This window comes from Xiphophorus maculatus, chromosome 4, assembly GCF_002775205.1.
Source record: "Xiphophorus maculatus strain JP 163 A chromosome 4, X_maculatus-5.0-male, whole genome shotgun sequence".
NCBI classification, from domain to species: Eukaryota; Metazoa; Chordata; class Actinopteri; order Cyprinodontiformes; family Poeciliidae; genus Xiphophorus; species Xiphophorus maculatus.
This window is the reverse complement of record NC_036446.1, coordinates 16,521,804-16,543,110: the sequence shown is the minus strand read 5'-3', so window position 1 is coordinate 16,543,110 and position 21,307 is coordinate 16,521,804. Positions and strand designations below refer to the sequence as shown.

The 21,307-nt window shown below is 39.2% G+C and overlaps 1 protein-coding gene across 1 annotated transcript; it reads right to left on the bottom strand.

Moving 5' to 3' along the window:
* Positions 1 to 1,643: 1,643 nt before the first annotated feature.
* On the bottom strand, positions 1,644 to 19,481 carry mindy2 (MINDY lysine 48 deubiquitinase 2). The gene is made up of 10 exons (XM_005807712.3): positions 18,366 to 19,481; positions 18,096 to 18,153; positions 15,853 to 15,917; positions 10,911 to 11,069; positions 10,141 to 10,243; positions 8,928 to 9,070; positions 7,719 to 7,892; positions 7,098 to 7,295; positions 6,588 to 6,714; positions 1,644 to 6,470 (listed from the first exon to the last, which is right to left on the bottom strand). Exons 1-10 carry the CDS (start codon positions 19,251 to 19,253, stop codon positions 6,385 to 6,387), a joined length of 2,001 nt encoding a protein of 666 aa, XP_005807769.3. The 5' UTR covers positions 19,254 to 19,481; the 3' UTR covers positions 1,644 to 6,384.
* Between the last annotated feature and the right edge of the window lie 1,826 nt (positions 19,482 to 21,307).

The following is a 21,307-nucleotide window of genomic DNA, read 5'->3' as shown; positions in this document are numbered from 1 at the left end:
ACAAAACTAAGTGAGAAGGTTTTAAATTAATTAGCAGCACCAATGTTATCTTGTTATTGAAGCAGCAAGGATGCCCCTTTTGCACAGAAAGTTGTAAGATTTTAACTTTGTGTAATGACAGTTTTTGTACACTTGAGGTTAGATTTTATTCATCTTGGTTTGGTTAAAACCATAATATATTTGCCATCACTGAATCCTGTTTATATATATATATATATATATATATATATATATATGTAGGCAACAAACCAGGACTACAAACTGCTTTTCAACTCTGTCACCGGTGACAGTAATTATGTTCTCACTGTAATTACTTTAATTGCTTTACTGAAAGTCTGGTAAATTTAGGTGCATCTCTTCTGTAAATCAGTTCAGAAAGTAAAACTCAGTGAAATATTTGAAGATTTAAACTATAAATGTAGATTGAGATGATTGTGGCTCAATAAATGGAAAAACTTAAATTCACTTTTCAAATTTTTACTCAAGAAAATAAGATTTTTAATCGAGCAGTCATTGTGACCCTCCATAAAAGTCATGATCAGAGTGTTTAATCCAAGCATGTTAATGGGAAGGTAAGTGGAAGGAAAAAGTGTGATAGAAAAAAATACTCAAGTAGCAAACACAACCTAAAGAGGATCATAAACCAAAGTCCACTTATTGGACAACAGCGTCATAATTTTTCCCTTTAGCCGATACAAAATCTCTGATGTAATTTGGTTCTAGTCACAATTCACATCTTGTAAATTTCTCCCAAACCATTAAATAATCTTTCACAATTCTCTCAAGGTTGCTCCTTTTTTATACCATACATTATTCTTTCACTAAATCCTCCAGTAAAACGACTGGACTCTAAACTGCTAGCTCATTTAGCTTATGTGGGTTAACCTCTGTGGACGCCGTCAAGTCTCCCCATGACAGCGAGAACATTTGTGTGTTTAATATCTTTAACACAGTGAGACCTTTTAACAAAACTCAATTCTTTTATAAATGATTTAATTTCACTTTGGGATCAATAACGTGTTTTTTTTTTTTAATTGAATTGAATTGGAAGCAAATTAACATCATTTTTAGAAAATTAATTTTGGTGTTTTATCAAAAGAAATAAGCTCTTGAAATTTGTCAGTGTGCATTATTATTTTTTCTTTGGAGTTTCTTGTTTTGTAACTAACATTTAATAGTCTAATTTCCTAAAGTAAATGTATAGTAAATTTACAGGATTTTTAGAAAATGGCTAAAAAGCACCTTACGTTCTATAATATATAAACTTGTCCAGGTTTCAAGTGAACTCTGAAGTTGACGTTACGACGCAACTTTGAGAACATATATCAGAGACGGAGCCCATGGTGCCTCATGTAAATTCTTCTGACATTTGCAGTCATCTGAGCAGTCTGACATTTACACCGTCGTCAGATGAAAAGTCTGTTCTTGGAAACAATCCAAGGACATTTAGGTTCAGTTACCGGCTAGCAGATCTGTCATGTTGCAAACTGTAATATGGAGATCTACTAGAAAATAGTGCAGCTGTCATTTGTCTTGGTTTGGTTCCATCATCCTGTGAGAAAAGAGAGATTATGCTTCACGTTTTCAAAGGAACAATAAATAAATGAAGGTCTTCTTGGACATAAAGACCTCAAACCACTTGATGATCTTAATTTTTTTTTATTATCCAGGTAACTTCTAATCAGGTTGAATGTCCCTCGTCTATAAGGCATTTTGTTATATATATTTATATTTATATATATACACACACATCACCATATACAATATGTGACTGTAATGTGAAAGGCTACATACATTATTTGGTCATTTAAGTAAATAATGATCAATGAAATTGACAACAATGAGTAACCTCCCCTATTTTCAAACAAAGTCGTTTTGCTTGTTCATGTGACACTCAAACGTAACAGACCAGACAGCGGAGTTAACGGTGGTAAATAATAAAATATCCTTGTGCCTAACATTTCATTCCCCCACTTACACATGCTTCACAAAGTTAAATCTGGGAGTCTGATATTGCATCAAAGAAAAGAAAGAAAAATCTCTATTAGATTGTTGCAGCCCTCTGGATGCGTCTCATACCAAATGAATGAACAGCTTCCTCTGCTACAGTAACACTCAGTCGTTAAAAAGCAAACCTTTCCCGTTCTGCATTTTAGTTTAAGCATATCACTCTTCTATGAGAACATTATGTAGTGTAATTATGGACCAGGCTTGAAACATTACTACCTAAATTAGAAGTACACCTACCGACTTTTTAAAGGGCAAATATCATCATATTTTAGAGTCATAATAGCCTCTACAGCCAGACAGCTGATGTGTTTCAAGCTGTTGTTTGTGAGCATAAAGTTGATCAATTCAGCTTTTTTGTGTTCTCCACATGTAGATTTAGCCATTATAATTAGCTGTAGTTATGCTAATTAGTTTCTTATTACACGAAATCAAGAAGTGTTTAAGTGTAACTACAGCCTGTCTGTATATTAGTATTATAACTTTCTTTCCATCTAAAGGTTAGCATTAGCTTGAAGTGAATTTTTAGGGCCAAACGACATGTTTCCATAGGAAAACGTAATGCAGACAGAATTAAAGATTCAGAATAACGTTTAACAACTTAACGAGTCACACAGCCTGTGTGTGGAGCAAAGAGGAACTTGGACAATCACTGCACTTATTAAGTTAAAGTAGGCTATTCTGGAGATAAGCAATGCTGGTCAGAATTGGAGCAGAAAGTACAACATCTGAATGTGGGCAGAATTTTAGTGTTTCCAACTACAGGCCTTATCACAAGTGGTAATTTGCTGCTGTTGTTTATTACAGGCAGGTTGAGCTTCTGACAGAGTGCTTTTAAATCCCTCCATAGCATGCCAGCTGGTTAGGTCTTCAATCCACTGCTCTCAGACAACATTTCTACTGACTCCTCAGAAGATAAAACTTGACTTTATAAACTTAAACTTTGCTGTCATTACTTTTTGGGGAGAACATTGAGTTATGCCCAAGTTTGGCATAAACATAACATCATGCCTACTCTTCAGTGCTCACTTTTTTATTTGCAAATGTGATGACACTTGCCCTTAACTATTTTTTTTTTCGCTAATAGAATCAAGCTCTAGATTTTTACCTTCAACATCTTTTCTCTACTTCCTTATGATACAAAACTCATTATCTATAAGCGATGTGTTGCTACTCAATCGTGTACATTGGTAGCCTTAAGACAGATGTACCACTAACCTGAGTAGTGTATTAAATTGCAGCAAGTTGTGTTGAACTGGTGCTACCTTTCTGACAAACTTTCTCGTCTGAGCCAAAACAGCCCTTTTCAGACTTTTACAATTAATAGTTACGCAGCCGACTTAAGACCAGCTGTAAGCAACATTAGAAATAAATTGGCCAAGTTGTTTTTCTTTTACATCTTATTTTGTTCTTCAAAGGTACCCCACAAAAAAAAACAATAGCACTCTTGCACAATTAATGTTCAATAGAAAATGAGGTATGTTTCTTTTCGTGTTAGTGCATATTAATGTAACAGTGCAAAACCAATCGCAAAAAAATATATACATATGTTCCACGATCACCTTGTCAAAATACTAACTTTACAGCATTTACCCCACCATCACTTTTACAAAGCATACAAGAACCCACTATGAGACACAGAACACACAATATCCCTCTGATTATTTCATCATAAGAACCCAGGATGAAGCAAACACTTGAAACATCAGATTCAGGTAATAGTGACCAGGAATATCAAGCTAAAGCAAGGAAGTATGTTTGTAATAAGCGGTGGCATGTCACTTCACACGTTCAAACCAACATAAAACAATCCAGATTTTCCTTAGTCCTGTTTCATTGCTCTAAACCTACTGGAATGTTTAATAACGTGTTCAGCTAATTGGCCAACACACACGAAGTAAAAAAAAACAAACCTCAAAACAATTACGTTTGCACAAAAAAAAAAAAGAAACTTGTATGAAAGGTGCGCACACCTAATGTTATTTAACCCTGTCTTTATTTGGGCAGCCAGTTCATTGGTTTTAGAGTGTGGATCAAAACTTAAGAGTGACATGTTAAATTCTTTAAAGTGTCAAACGTTCTGCGTTTATACGTATACAAGTACTAAAAAGCCGTGACTGAGAAAGCGACTGCAGGCCGAGGAACTGTGCCGTTAAAAAGCATACGCGCTAGAAAAGACACGTGAGGATATGTCCCTTCATAAAAAAGGGCCTGAGAGTAGTTCTGTTGTGGAAAATATGTATGGATTGTCTCAGAAACACAGCCAACCGCATGCCACCACACAGAGCTCATAAAAAAAAAAAAAAAACAAAGGTTACCCCACACAGTCGGGTCGCCTGCTGCCTCCGTCTAATCCTCTTGTCCTAATAGAGAATCTGTTTTCAATCAAGAAAGCAACAGAGACCGTTTCACAAGTACTGCAAAGACCCTCTGTGACGACTGAGCGCTTGTGTCAAGGCATCCAGCTGGAATGTATAGATAGAAAAATGTCTCTGGAGGCAGTCCCACGGCACAATAATGGCACAAACAACCAGCTAAACCCCGTCATAAGAATGCAACAGGTTAAATATGTACATCACGTGGTTGCATGCTCAGTGTTGCAGAGAAATGCTTAGAAACTGAAACGCGATAGCAAAGAATTTCAGTGTCAAGAATTGCGCACCCCGTTCCTCCATGGCTGCTCTGTTTGTGAATTCCAACACTTAGGCCTAAACTCTACAAATATTACACATATTCAGTCCTCAGAAATGCTGCAGAGCAAAGTTATGCAAAGAAGAGGAAATTTGACACAAAGCCAGGTGGATGAATTTGCACAGGTTCAGCATGAAACCGAGCCGGCTGTCAGCACTGCAGTCTGAGCTTAAACGTCTGCCTGATCCAGTCACACATCTGGATTTAAATGTGGGTTTGTTTCACTAATGTCCACAAATTACAACATTAATTGTAATAATTTAGAAAAATACAGCATTTCGGTTACTCTATTTTGCTGATTCTTTTTCACAGCCTGGTTGCAGAGCGACACCAGAACTAAAGCAAGAAATATATGTATATGTAAAAATGTCTCTGTAATAAGAACATATGTTTATTGTTCCTACGTGAAATGATCAGTTATTGAGAAACTGAGGATCAGGTTTTCATTGGATGGAAGCCAAAATGATAAAATTTAACAAAAAATAAAATCTTATAATATGTCACATTTGTGTAATAAACCTAGATAATACATGAGTTTAAGTTTTGAATTACATTACTGATATAAATAATTATCTATAGTCATTAATCCTTTGAGATTGCTTGTTGCTCTGATGATAGAAACTTTTCTGCAAGGGTCACAGTTTTGTACTTGTAGAAAAAAGATTATGTGATACTTTTTTATTTTAAAAAAAAGCATAATTACTGTAAGTAATTAGATTCTTTGTACTGACTGATTAATGGGGCCCGGAGGAAACAGCAGGATCATTTCGTTATCGGTCAGCATTATCAGGAAAGGCCCAGCATCTCATCAGGAAGCTGACATCCTGACAGAAAAATGAGAAGAGCCTTTTGCACTCAAACTAAAAACTAAAATCTAATCTGCAAAAAACGGTCGTGCCTAACAGAATCACAACAAATGTGTAGCTTACCTACAACAAAACGGAGTAAATCCAAACTGAAACTTGTCAGAACCATGGTGCTTAGTGAACGCACGCCACACACTGTCGCATCACGCAAAGTACTTCACCGAATCAAGCACTCGTTCACATTCGGACAGAGCAGAAAACAACGATGCCATACTCTGGTAAGGCAAATCTGAACAGAGCGAGCAGTGGTCATAAAGTCTTATTACACAGCTACAGTGTCTGGCAACAATCTGGCATCATTAACCCTTAGTGTGTAGTGTTTCAGAAGGGACACAAGTAGTGTAAGCTGATTTCCAACAGGCAAGATGAAAATGAAATCCCTTTTCGGCTTTCAAAACAAAAAATACTCCCGAAAAGCTACCTGTGTAACTGATAAATAAACAAAACTTGTATCTTGGCATTAACAGCTGACTTAATAATAAAAAAAGCAAATCTTTCAAACTATGTTTTGTAAATATTGCTGCCTACAAAAAAGCTTATAAGCTGCACGAGTGAAAAACAAAATGAAATAAGTTGCGTTTGAAAAAAACAACAGAAAACAAGTGTGGATTTTTATCCTTTTCTATAAAACACACCGCCCCAGGTAAATTTCAACCCACGGCACGTATCTGCAGTGCAGCGAGTGACTTGTAACAAAGTTTGGCCGGCTCTATGTAAGACCAGTTGCTGTAGCTGTAGTGTCCCTTCCTCCGACGCTCAGGCTCCACTGAGGATTGAAGAAAACAGGCACCAGTGGTTTTTGGGAACAGCCAGTCCTCTGTCAGTAACGTCTCTCCATTGTCGTCGTCGTCGTCCTGCGGCGGCCGCACGCTGTCTGTCCAGTTCGCAGGGAGACCGGTGGTGTCTCTTTCACACATATAAGAAAACACACACAGCACACATACACACCCCCACATGCTGTGTGTTACAAAATAACACACTTGTCTTTTTCTTTCGATTCCTTCTTGGCTTTGCGCTCCCCACCTGATGGCTGTTTTCCCGGGCTGGATGTGGCCCCGCTTGCAGGTGAGGCCCCGGCCCCAGATGCTGCTGCTGCAGCTGAGCTTGCTGGGGCTCCTCCTCTGTCCACCTCACTTCCTTCAACTGGCTCCTGCGCAGACAGGAGAGCGCAGGTTTACAGCTTTAGAAGCAGATTTAATTTAACTTAATGAAAAAGACTTTTAAGCTCAAGAAAACTTAGGTTATAGATTAGGAGAATAATCCAAAAGCACACTATAGATAATCTAAAATGTGTTTTTTGATTCTCAACACATTTTAAATTATGAAACTACAAGCATCTAATTCATACGTTACACATCTGTTCACACTGACAACTCACTGCTTATAATCCAAAATCAAAATCTTTGATACAAACATGGAGCTAGACTCAAAAACCCAACAGTAAGATAATTAAATCCCACATTCGCTGCCGCTCCATCAGTTCCTCCCTCCCTTTTCCGTCTCCCTGGAGTCTCCACCTCCTGCCATCTTTACCTGTGCTTGAGCCTGTGCAGCCACTGCAGCCGCTGCTTGCTCCTGCTCTTGCTCCTGGTAGTATTGCGACGCTCGTCGGTCCTCCTCCTCTTGAAGCTTCTTGGCCAGCTCCAAGTCACTGATGCCTTCGGGGAGCTGCTCCCACTGCAGGTCCTGGCTTTGCTGCTCCTGCTGCAGGGAGAGCGCCATCAGATAGTCCTAAAAACAAACAAAAACTTACTTTATGTTTTCTACAAATACAATGTGTAATGTGTCACATCTGTGTCACATCTGTGTCACAAAAGATTTTTGATCCCATTGTTTCTTTTGGGAAGTAATAGGGCAATAATGAACAAATATTTCATATTTTTATTTTCCGTGACTTATTTATTGTATGTATTTATTAGGAAATGCATTGAATAGCCAGTAGTTATGGGTCCTACATGGTAGTAGAACTGCAGATCCTACATGTTACTTATGTTTGTGTAATGATCCTTCATTTCACAGTCTTTGTTTATTTCTGTCTCTGAATGCTGTTGGTTTGCTACTGATTCAGAATTCAAGTTTTTACTCTGCTGTACTTGTAAATCTTTGACAAACTCCTGGTTAGGTTTTTACAAGTTGGGCTAGAACCGATCAGACCTGGTCTATCTGATCCTGCTGTCCACGGTACACTGTCTCTGGATCGGACGGAGGCCGCAACCTGAACTCTGAATCGCAGAAGTTTCCGTCTCCATCGACGTTGTGCAGACTCTCCCAGACGACCTTCTCCTCCGTCAGGAAACCCTGGTCTGTAACCAGAAGGTACAGCTGACCCTGGGAAGAAATTGGAGTCAAAGCGATGAGAAATACTCTAAATATCTAAAGATTTACTTTTTTACTGACTGTACAGACACATACAGTTTCCAAAAAGTGATTAGAAGAGCACAAAGCGGTCCTGAAGCTTGGTGTGACTGTTATCGTAACACACACAGTGCTTTGCTTGCGCTGGAAACAACTGCAGACCCACTTCCCTCCTGTAGATAACAGGAAAGGTCTGTTCCAACTGCAGATGTGTCAAGCTAGCTGGGAATTGTTACAGATGGGACACATGTTTCTGGAAATTGGTCTAAATATTAGTCACTCTCTGGATCCCAGCTGCACATCAGAGCATGACATGCATTACTTTCACAATTTATTATATTATTGATAAAATACCAGACAACTTCAGTGGAAGAAAGAAAAATAAGAAGGAGGAAAACTTGCTAACTTACACTACACATCCAACAGAAGCCTCCTAAATAAGGCTTTAATTATCAGTGCAGATGGATAAATTTTTATTACACTGACAAAGTGATGAGGTGAGCTGAAAAATTAACGTTTACAAATATCCACATGACAAACCGGGAAAAGGCACAACACAATTGAACCAACCTGAACAAACCATCATAAGTCTGACCTACAGTACTGTGAAAAAGTTTCAGAGCATGAAGAAAATTTATTGTCAGACAACGCTAACTTGAGTAAAAGCAAAATGTTGTTTATAAATGCTAAGCTAATTTATTAAGGGTAGTAATGTATCCAAACTAAGTAACTGCCCCTAAACTGGTTGTGCCACCCACGTTTTCCTACTAACTTACTGTAATTAATTTATTCTGGTTACTTTAGTCTAATATTAAAATATATCTTGATTTGAAACATGTGGAAAATACAATACAAACCATAGAGGTCCTAAGCATTGCTGCTTAAAGGGAAAGAAAACACACACTTTGACCTATTATGTTGTGTAAGTTTCGCAGTCCACTAATCCCAACCCAAATGCCAAATTGCTACCACAGACTGTATCCAAATAAGTTGTTAGCACTTGTTTACCTTGTATTTGATCATGGTGCTGAAGTGGTTGTTCCTGAAAAAGACACAGAGCTCTCCCTCCTGCACAGTGGAGGTGAGCTCGCATAAGCCGTGGTACGTCAGCTGAGTGGCCGTACTGCTCAGAAACTGCTCTGCCACGATGCCTGTGACAAAACACGGAGGAAAACACACATGGCTGAAACACAAACATGGACCTGCTTGTTTTACGAGACACAGACAGTCTTAAAAATCACAAAAAATCTGTAATATGTTAAGATATTTTTGTTTTGATCATTTGAAATGATATAGCAGACTACTCTACACACACAGCCCAATTAAGCAATCCTTAGTTATTAATAAACACTTCATAGTGACAGCAGTGCAAATTTACGGAACACAAAGACATTTATTTAAACAATATATAGAGGCAACAAATATGAACACAGAAATGAACAAATACAATACTTTTCCATACTCTATTTTCCTTTTCTATATTTATCTAGACCAGTGGTGGTATATTTATCTAGACCATCCTGCCTGTTTTAGTTTTCTCCCTGCTGGTAGTAACAGCCTCCCCAACATGTCAATGTTCTTCTTAGGCCTTCTAATGAGCCATCATTTGATCCAGGTGTTAAACTAGGGAGAGAACTAAAACCTGAGGGATGCCGGACCGACTTTGGACACCACTGATGTGTACTGTATTTCAAAATACTTTAAGATTCAAGTTTCCAAACTGAATAGGAACCCTCTACAGAAATGACCTGCAAATGGCCATGAAAAAAAAAAACCCACAGCCTGTTTGCTACAACCAAATCTTTTACTTGTGTGGAACCCAGTCAGGAAAGAAACACTCTCTCTACGAGTTGCTATAATCCCATTCAAAGGGATTTGTTGAAGGTTAAGTGATGGGTACCTTCAGTGCTACATTAGTCATCAAAGGAAGGGTCAGAAATGTGGAACAACAACAGCAAAGAGGAAGCATCTTTTATCAGTACATCGTTGACTAAGCATCAAAATGTTTTCTTTCAGTCCTGCTGGGAGCTACTTGAGCTGAATGAGCAAATATCTGGTAGAAAAGTTCTGATATTGGTAAAGAAAACAAAGAGCAAAAGAAATATTAGAATAAATGCCTTGGATCTATTACATTAGGCCTATACTTCTATGCAGAGTGTTTCTGTGTGGAGTAAAGCCAAGCAATAGAGAGTCAGAAAGTGGCCAGGAAGCAAGTGTTCACCTTCCCCTGCCAGCTCGCTGTTGTCTGACTGTTTGCAGGATATTATCTTCTCCACCAGCTGGTTGTAGCTGCAGTTGCCCACTGCCTTCACAATGTCGTGCATCTGCAAACAGAGATAAAAAAATTTTAAAAACGTGAAAAAAGACCTTCAGCAAAAACAAGGACGCCAACCAACAGGCATTAAAAAGCTGTTTTATGGAAGATTTAGGAAAGAAAGATTAAACAAACGCTTAAATGTTTTTACTCTCTGAGAACTTCAAACTTTACTTATTTACTCCTGACGGCTTTTATTTCATCTAGCTATAGACGCTGTAGGTGATGTTAAAAACCACTGGTGTTTTAATAGAGAATTGTTAGGATATAAGGTAACTTGTTAGGGAAGAAAAGTACATGAATTCAGATTAGCATCTGGTCTGAACTAGATTCTTTTGGAGTATGTTTAACCTTTAACTTTGTATTTCAATGGCAGATTTAGCTTGAAGTCAAGAAAAATGTGGATAATGTGCAACCTGTGAGTTATCTCTTAAGAACATGACTTCAGGCAATGCATTTCTACAAATCCTCCATGATGACACTATTATTAATTGCTAATGATTTGCTTCAGTGTTCACTTTTTAAAGATCTGGTGCTCCGTGTTAACATTTTCTTTTCCCTCTTCATTTTTTATTGTCGTGAGCAATTCAACATTAACTCATTATCAGTGCACTAGATCTTGAAGAATACCCAGAGGTCCTTGGGTTGGAGTTCAGGAGCAAAAAGATTGGCCGTACCTGGGGGTCAACAAGCCAGCCGTGGTAAAGAGGGATGTCGAGAAGGTCAAACACAATGCATTCTGGGGTGTACTCAAACACTCGCACGCCTGTGAACTTCACGTTTACGTCCAGACCCGTCTGCAGCTTGTGCAGCACTGCCATGGCGTCACTCATGTTCTGAAAAAGAAAAAGAAAAAAGAACAGAAATTAATAAAGATTTCCAAAAGCAGGTATATTAACTAGACACATCCGAGCAAAGAAACCGCTTATTTATTTATTTTCATTTTTTCAGCCGACTGAGGCCTTGTAAAAGTGAAAATTACACATAAAAGTCTTTGAAATCTAAATAATTTGCAGAAATTAAAAAGTACAACTTGTAAAGGAGGAAGTAAGGAAGGATTTTTCGGTTAAGTTTTTTTATTTTATTTAGTCTTTTCTCAATATTTGCTCTTGCTACCAAGCACATTAAAACATATTTGAGGAAAATATATCCTTTTTAATTTGTGGCTAAATCCAAACACTTTACATTTAACTTGAATCCCTTATTTTTTATTTAGAATACCAAATTTTAGCGGATATCAGTGATCTGCAAACATAAAAGCATCACACCTGAGAACCCACAGAAACCAACTCATTGTTGTTTTCACGCCCAGAGCAAAGTGTCCCAGCTGGGTCCAACGCTCTGCTGAACCCCGAGGTCGAGACCGGGCCTGCAGCTGAGCCCTGACACCGCAGTGTCCACTGGTTCAACTTAAGAGAAGACACACCGAAGAGGAATGACCCCTACGCCTCAAGTATGCAGAAAGTATGTCTGGCTTTTAAGACGGATAAAACAGATTAGTCATTATATAGTTTTGTACAATAAAAATGGAGAAATACTAAGCTTTTGAAGCTTCTTACAAAATCATCATAAATTAGTAATAGAAGTGTTACTTAACTTTTTGTCCAACTAAAATGTGATTGAGTTTAATGAGTCTTATGTTATTGTGAGCTTATTTAAATGATGTTTCAAACAGATATTTTCTGAAACACAGGCTCATTAACTAATATTTCATATTTAGCTCAGAAGCATCAGGTGGTTTGAAATAACCCTGCTGTGAATTTCAATCTTTAATTCTCCAGACAGAGATCCCATCTTGATATACGGCATATAGAGCTTATATTCCAGATTTCGTTTTCTATTTTCAAGTTTTCAGATATCAGCTGATTAGTTCTGAATCATCCCAGCTCAACGTGGACGCACTTCATCACTGTTATATTAGCACCTAAAGCTTTCTCAGGTTCTTCTCCGGTTTGAAAGTCAAGGCCCTACTCCCCATCATGTTTCTTAACTTTTATCCTAAAATGAAGGAGAAGCAACTACATTGTAGAAAATGTTTCCAGCGACATTTTCTACAATACCTGCTTTTCTGATCATGATTGTCCTAGTTAAAACAATCCCGTGCAAACTGAGCATCAGTTCTCACATTAAATCATCACTTATAGAAGAGCACACCGTTATGACCACATGCCTCTTAGTCTCCCTGTTTTGCAGCAAAAACAGCTGTAGTCGCGACATGAACTGAACGAGCCCCCCTGAATGTGTGCAGTTATATCTGGGTCCAAGATGTCAGCAGCAGATCCTTCAAATCATGAGAGATGTGAGGTGGAGCAGCGATGGGTCGGACTTGTTTATCTGGCACATTCCCCAGATGCTCGATTGGATTGACGCACGGGGAATTTGGAGGTCAAGTCAACATGTCAACCTCGTTGTGCTCCTCAGACTATTCCTGAACTGTTTTTGCTTTGTGTCAGAGAGAATTAGCTTCCAAGCAAAAGGCCAAAGCTGTCATCCACCCTCAGTGCTCGGAGGGTTTGTCCCCCATATTCAACAAGCTGAGATGAACTGTGTATTCTCACAGCTTTGTGACAGAACCAGCATTAACTACTTCAGCAACCTGAGCCCAACGTTGCTTCCCATATGTATCAATTAGACTAGCAGAATTAGCTTTGACCATTAGCCTGTTACCGGTCCACTATTTCCTTCCTTGGACCACTTTTGATCAATACTGATCAATACTGTAATGGGATAGCATCTCATTATCAGCTGAAAAGACCATAAGATCAAAAACTCGCCTAAAAGACTAACCCAAATACGTTTTGCTGGGCGAAATTGCACCAACGTCTTGAATGCATACATCCTGTATTGATATGTTGTAATAAAACGTCATCTGGTGCCGAAGTGTGGAGTGCTTGACAGAACAAATCTGAGTGTTTACCTTCCAAGCAAGCAGGACATTCATGATTGCCAGTAATGGACACGGTCCATTCTCGTTTTGAGTGATGATCGGCGTGTTTACAGCGTTGTGAGAGTCAACTTCTCACCGTCAAACATTAGAAACTTTCACTGTTTTGTGGAATACATGATGGCTGTAACTAATGATTTTTTTTTTGTCACAGATTATTTGATCAATTATTCAGATAAAACAAATTGGCATATGCTGTAGATTTTTCATTAAATTTAAATAACCAAATAATTTATTAATTTTTAAAATAAGAAAATGTCATTTTATTGCTTAAAATGCGGCAAAATAGCATTCCTGTAATGGACGCTTGATCATTTGTAGCAAAGGATGCATCTTCAGCTAAACAATACTTCTGACATCAACATGTGAAAAGCTCGGCCCTTTCTTTCACTATGCCTAACCGTAGCTATAGTGTAGGGCTGATATATGTTGATTTTTTTACATAATTTAAACCAGATGAAGCAAAATCTAGGCTTTTTGAGGCGTGTCTGGTAAAACATTTTTACAGACAAAGAAGGTTTTTTTTTTATCTTAAATGCAAAATGTATAGATTTTTTTAAAGTTTTGACTTAGTTACTGCTGTGAGTGTGTTGTTATTACATTTAGCATTTTTCACACATCAATACGTCAATCTAATTCCATGCATTTGAAGTTGATATAACTAAATTTCCATGCAGCTGGACCATTTCCAGTATATTCTGAATTTTTATAGTCAAGTTTATTGTAATAGTTTATGTGAAACTGCTCGTGCGCACCATGAACCCGACTCCAACAACAGATCAAACCGTTTCCCTCCACACAGAGAACTGTTCCTTCGTATGGATTTGATGAACGATGCTGCTTTTATTCTTTTTAGTGAATCTTTAAAGTTTTCCCTTCCATGATTCTCGTTGTGTATTAGCATAACCCCTGCACCCATCTGTGAACTCACTTTGACACAAATGGTGGGCTATCGTGTATTTTGAAATAAAAAGCAGGATCATTTAACAGTTGTGTGCAAAACTCCACATTGCAAGGAGCGATTAAACACTGGGAATACAAGAAAAACACTTTTTCCTAAATACGTTAGCCTGTTTCTTCCAGTGACTGAACAGTCATCATGGATGAATCACCTTGTTGAGCTGGGTCCAGTGAGACAAAAGCCGAACTAAACTACACGCTCACTTCCTCTGCTCTCCTCGGTAAATATTTAACAAAAGCTAAAGAGCAACCAGGCAACTGCTATTTTAATCCAAATGCAGTCACGTGACAGATGAGATTTTTTTTCAAGCTGAAGTTATAAATAGAACTACTTCTGCTACAGTGTTTGCTTTTCCACAGAAGAGTGAAAACTTGTGTTTTACAGCTCATTAGAAAGTCACAAAATATTCCCGCCCGACATGTTAGGAAGATAATCCAATTTGTTTGACCGACATTCCCGTTTCCCTGAGGTCTGGCCGCAGCACTGTCCGAATGCTCTGTGTGAACTAACCACACCACTGACAGATGGCGAACGGACATGACGACACCCACATGTAAAACAGCTCACCGACCCGTCATTAGACAACCATAATAACAAGGCAGCCCGAAGTCAGGCCCCTCCCTCACTATAGCTCCGCATGCTGAGGGCCACCGCCGATTTATTTAAGAAATTCCGTTCCACCTCGGCTTAAATTTAGAAACCCCGAGCTTCCACGAGGAAACTGCACATTACTTTTAGTCGTCTGTAACTGACGGGCTTGAAATCATTCACAGATGTGCTCCAACGCTGCCACGCAAGAGGGGGAAAAGGCGGGGCCCCTCCCACACCGTAGGCAGGCCGCCACGGAGATGGGAGGAAGCGAGAGGCTGGAGCTCCATCTCTAAGTGCCTTTCATGGTAAGCCACACACACAAGCACACACACACACACACACTCTCTCAGTAATAGCTGGTAGCTGAACCCAGCCATGCGTCTCCAAGCATCCACCACTATGTGAAACAACGCAATCTGACACTACTAACCCCTGTTGTTCCCGGAGACTTGCAAGAGTCGTCTTATGTAACCTGCAGAGGAGCAGGAAGACACTCCGCTGCAGCTTCACACAGCTTCCAATCAGCTCCCTGCTTATTTCCCTGTTACTGAGCGGCCGCTGACCCAGGCTCGCTCCATGCAAATGTGCAGACCCGCATTCTTTCGACCATACAGCTACATCGGACCAGTCACTTTGTACGCATAGGGAAATATTTACGTAGAATATGAAAATAGCTGGGATATTCTGAGTGCATCAGTGACACTAGACAAAAACAAAACAGCTGGAGATGCACCAACATCAGCCTTAAAAACAGCTTTTTTAGTCAAATACTAAATTACTTTTCCCTATTCAATAAATGCATCAAAACTAATTACCTCCACTATTTTTAGTCAATAAATGCAACAAAAAACATCATGTACTTAGAAGACTTAAATATAAATCAGATGACAGTTAGGGCTTATGCTTCGAAGCATAAAATGGGCATAATGTTGTAATTATTTTATGTTGTGTTAGATTTATAACTACTACCTCTATTAAAAACTCACAGTATGTTTTTTTTCCTTTTTTGTATTATAATTTTTAGAAAAAAAAATCTGAATGGATCAAAATTGAACTTGATCCATTCAGGAAACGCTTCATCTGTGTGTCTCTGCACAAACTGCAGTTATAAGGCAGATCTTACTTGTTCATAGTTCAGCCGCTGAACCTCTGATATCTCCTTAGGTTTGGTTTCCAGGATGTAGTCGCCTGCAAAAGAAATGTCAACAGATGCTGATTCACTCTTGACTGACACTCAAGAAAATCATTTGTTTTTGAAGCAGAATCTGTTTGATGCTTCGGATTGTTTATCATGCGTATGTCGCATTATACAGCTGTTTCCCAAGAAAGTATGCAGGCTCAAATGCCTTTCGGTTCCCTATAGAGCTATATCAGTTAAGCTTTGTGTCAGGATGGCTTTTACATTGGTAATTTCCACGAGATCACCTAGCTAACAGTAGCACACAGTCGTCTTAGAGAATATCCTTTCACATTGCTTCATTTCTAGTATTGCACAAAAAGCCAGCTCCTTTCAAAAGTCTGGTGTGAGCATGCTTCATGACATCTCACTGAGAGTCATTAATTTAATTAGGAGTTGGCAAAAGCATCACGCTGCACTGTCAACTCATGCTTTTCCAGAGAATTACTCAGATGAATACCATCAACCTCCAGTCATCAAATCCACATGGGCGAAAACATCCATGCGTGGAAAGAATCGCTAACATTGGAATTTCACTCGGCACCTGGAAGGAGAAGAGTACCCTGAGAGTAGCAACCAATACGGAAAGAGAGGCTACATACTTCAACAGAGTCAAACTTGCACATCACCAACTAAACAGAAATAAATCTGGTGCATCAGTAAAGCTAATGAACTCTAGCTGTGTTAAGCAACAGGAGCTTTTATTTCACAAGATGTTTGAACAGACCCACGGACTCGTCTTACTTCAAGCCGTCACCAAAGATACAGATTTTATTAGGGGAGAATTATCTCCCTTTCTCCTGAGTCTCTGGGATGACAGGAGAGGATAGAGGTAGCCCAGAAGTTTCTGAAAGCTACTAAAGTCTTTGTGTGAAGTAAATAAATGCAAATACAAAACAAACTGTTTCGCCCTGTTTCAAAAACAAATCCTGACATTTGGGGGAGAAATGAAAACCACGGACAGCTCTCCACAATCACACCAGTTTTCTCCAGGGAGATTCATAGAGATGAGTCATGTTAACTAAAGGACACAAACAAGTCAGGGAAAAATATGCTGCTGAATTATTAAAAACGCTTCATTTATTAAATTATATTGTACTCCTAACACAGGTGAGTTGTGTAAATCCCTGACAGAGCTGGAAGAAAACACTGGCAGAAATGCAGCTGTTTAGACACGACTCCTGGACACCGAAAACTGTTTTAGTAAAGAGGGGCAGGACACAGCCAGGCAGAAGACATAGCTCCTATTTCCCTTACAGCAGCAGAAGAAGTTCATGGGGGGATTCCCCCGCTGTGGTCGCTTCCTCTGTTGACTCTGGAATATTGAACTGTGCGACTCCTTAATATTCCCTGCAGGGAATAAAGTTGTTCCTCTGGATGGACAGTGAGGATACGTCAATAAATACATACATAGTTGAGTCAGATGACCAACTTGTGCCTTTAAAATAACCGCCGACTAGTGTGAGCATGAAACACGAGAATGTTCACCAGGATGTTGAAACCTACTGGCAGGGAGTTCATGGACAACTGTGAATACAAGTATGTGATTGTGCAGACTACACTTTGGCCCCCAAAAAACTACAGTGAGCTAATTGTACAAAACGTTCTTCAAAGACATTTTGCACAGGGCAAACAGAATGAGCCCAGTTCCACTGACGTTACCTGGATTAAAAAGTAGAGATGCACCAATCAGACTTTTCTGGGCAGGTAAGCGATTTACGATTTCTAAGTGGTCTGCAATGCCAATTCTAAGTTCGACTGATTGCAATTTTTGTTCCCTCTTAAAATTAATACAAATAAAACATACAAAAAATTCATTACAATCTGAATTCTCAGTATTTGACCTGCCAATCAAGTGGCTGATCCTCACACTAATTTTGGTACATCTCTACTGTTTGCGCTACATAGTTGACAAGTTATGTACAGATCTTCCAATTTTAAATTGTGCTTCATCTCGTTAAGGAGCAGAGGATGGCCCGGTTTCTGATTTCACACTATTTGACCTGCCAATCACTGACCAGAGATGATCAAGAGAAAACTGGCCAACTCTGATCTCTGGGGGGGGGAGGGGGGGGAGGGGGGGGTAGACTGGCGCATCTCTACATAAAAGATTCAACGAGGCATTTTTTTTCTTCTTCTTTGGAGCAACAAATGTGTTGATCTTGAGTAACATAGCTGCAAACACTTACCAAGATACTCCATCAGTTGCTCAGCAGTTATAATTTCCATCATAGGTGGTATTTTAACCTGAAAGAGAAGAATGTACACCAGCTGTCCATGATTTCCTACACCTTAGATAAAAAACTCGCCTAAAAGACTAACCCAAATACGTTTTGCTGGGCGAAATTGCACCAAATACACACGTGCTGAATGCATACATCCTGTATTGATATGCTGTAATAAAACGTGATCTGGTGTCGATGTGTGGAGTGCTTGACAGAACAAATCTGAGCGATTACCTTCCATGCAAGCAGAAGGACATTCATGATTGCCAGTAATGGACAGGGTCCATTCTCGTTTTGAGTGATGATCGGCGTGTTTTCCTCCCTCCATTTGATCCACTTAATGTGGTATATGGACTGGCCAGCGGCTCGGTCCTTAGCGCAGGAGGTCTTTGTCCCGTCGGAAGCGTACTCGCTCTGCAAGGCCAAGGCCAGTCCCCTGTCATCCAGCCCCTCTGAGCTTGGACACGAGTTGAGGTTGGAGAACGACTCGAGTGAATCTATGCTCCGAGACTCTCCACCGAGGCTCGGGTCGGGGTCACTCCCACTCGGCAGTCCTTCCGATAAGGTGTGATCGCCGGACTGTCCAGATTTGCGGTCCGCTGCGTTTGCGCTGTCCGGACACAGAGCAGTCGGTTTGGCAAGTTTTGTCTGCTCACTTTCTCCACAGGCTGCAAACTCAGCCTTTACATGTATGCTGTCTCCAGCGGGAGATGAGGACAGGCTGCCGGCTTTGTTGTTTACTAACTTTGAGGCACCTCCCTGGCTGTCTTCTGCTGCCTGCTCCGAGTCCTGGTCCATCCCGTTACTGACCTGATCCTCGCACCTCAACAGCGACGGGATCGCCTCGGCGTTCTCCTCCGGATCCTCCCGCACAGGGGGGACCTCGATAACCTCCGGCACGGCGCTCTGAACACATCCATCGCAGCTCGGAGAAGTAGCATTTGAGGCGCTGGTATCACAAGGAGCGTTATCCAAAGTACTGAGAGGCGCTTCACTATTCTTTAATTTGTCGACTGCTCCTTTCACGTCGCCCGCGACCGTGGCGTCGCCCATTTCGCCCGCAATAGAGCCACACACAGAGGTCACCTCAGTGTCTCGATGCAGGTTTGCATTTTTCTCCATTTCGGTTTAAAGGCAGTCGACAGATATATTTTTTTTTTTTTAGCAACACTGCAACGGTAGCTTCAGCCTCGACGACGCCATGACAACTCTTCAAGTGACGTCACCAGAGTAGAAAACCAACGGCTGGGTGATGCGTTCAGTTCCGCTTGTATTCTGCGAACTCGCTACTGTTAGTTCGGACGCTACGTTAGCGGCCGTGTAAACTCTAAACGAATGTGTTACGTTTCGATGTGTTATTTTCAAACAGAAATATGATGTTAAAGTATGAGGTCTCATTAGCCACGTGTCGGCCCATTAAAGCTGTTGGCTGCGTGATGGAGAATATGATGTACCCATTTTGTGACTCCACTCTAACGCGACATTACAGGAGCTTCATGTGCTGTTCAAGTTCACTGGTTGCATGTGAAGCAAAAATAGTGGCAAGCAACTCAAGCGTAGACTGAATGAAAAGAGCTACCCTGAATGTATAGGACATGCACACTCATGCACAGTATTACTGGGATGTTGCTTTGACATCTACTTGTGGCCTAACCCATATACTTAACCCTATTAACCATTAAACCTGCATTATTCTGAACTTGAACTCAGCCTTACAATTCAGGAGCCAGATATTTTTTGGCTCGGCGGTTCAGTTGAATTCAGATTTCGCTTTGATGTCTACAACTCGAAAAATGAACAGACCACCAAGCGAACAAAGGTCCAGAGAGCTGTACAGCACTGACAGCTAAATTAACTTCCAGTATCCTCTTATAACCAGTAGGGGGCAGCAAAGACTCTGTGAAGCAGAAGATTCTCTCTGAGGGATTTTTCTTACTTTTGACAGACACATCATTTTGTTGACATTTTGTTGACTGCTATTTTGAAGACTGTAAGGGGCCTAACTGTGATTGTGAGGTTGTAAAGACTGAAATTGACCTCCTGGATCATCAAGTGTACAAAAACACAGAAAAGACTTGACAGTGTAATTGTTTATTCAACAGTAGACGAAGTGATACAAATGATCTTATTATTCAAATTTAATCAAGAAATAAAACATTTTAATGTTATATATCTAGACTTATAGACTTGCTCCTTTATGTAAATTTCATACTTTAATTCTCTTTAAAAATGTGACAATTAGAGTTATAGAAGGGTTTGGGAACATTTTAGTTGGGTTTGATTTCCTTTAAAATAAACCTACTAAAGCCAAACAAGGATACTATTATTTTAAATGAAAAAAAAAATAATAATAAATAAATGTTTATGCTTTAATTTTAGGTAAATAATTATTTTTTTTATAATGTAATTATTTTATGTAATGTAATTTTTTAAATAATCTCCCGTTATATAACTGCTAGCAGTTATATAACGGGAGAATTTATATGTTGAATACAGTTGCATGCCACACTTCTAATGAATGAACATTTTATTGTCAATGTTTAGTGAAATGAAATTAAGAGTACCTCTCATATGAGGTGTAGTCAATAAAAACTGCATCACACACACAACTGTGCACAAAAACAAATAAAAATATAAGTATCAAGACAAAAAGGAACAAGTAAAAACAAAACAAAATTAGATTATTCTGTCATCTGACACAAAATAAATTGTAAGCTTTTTATTGAGGAGCCTTACAGCAGAGAAAGTTAATAAACTGTGAAGTTTTCGAAAGTCTTAGTAATTATTTATGAAAAATGTGAAAATCCTGTAAATTGTACCCTTGCAGCTCAAAAAATATATTGCAATATAATGTGACAAAATGTAGGAGAGTCAAAGAAATATGAATGCTTTTCAATGCACTGTACTGTCTACTTTTTGCATTATTTAAATTTTTTATTAAATAAATAATAAACACAGCAAATAAAATCTTAATGCCCACTTTAATCTCTACATAATACGGGATATGACTAATTATTAATATTTGTTCTTCATTTTAACCATATTTTACATAAAACATAGTCCAGATTTCATCTCCTTCCCCTCAAAAGAGTACTGTACATTGAAAGGCCCAGTAAGTGAACCCGGAAGTCTTTTTTTCATAAGAAAGCAAATGTAAATAGAGGCAAACAAACTAG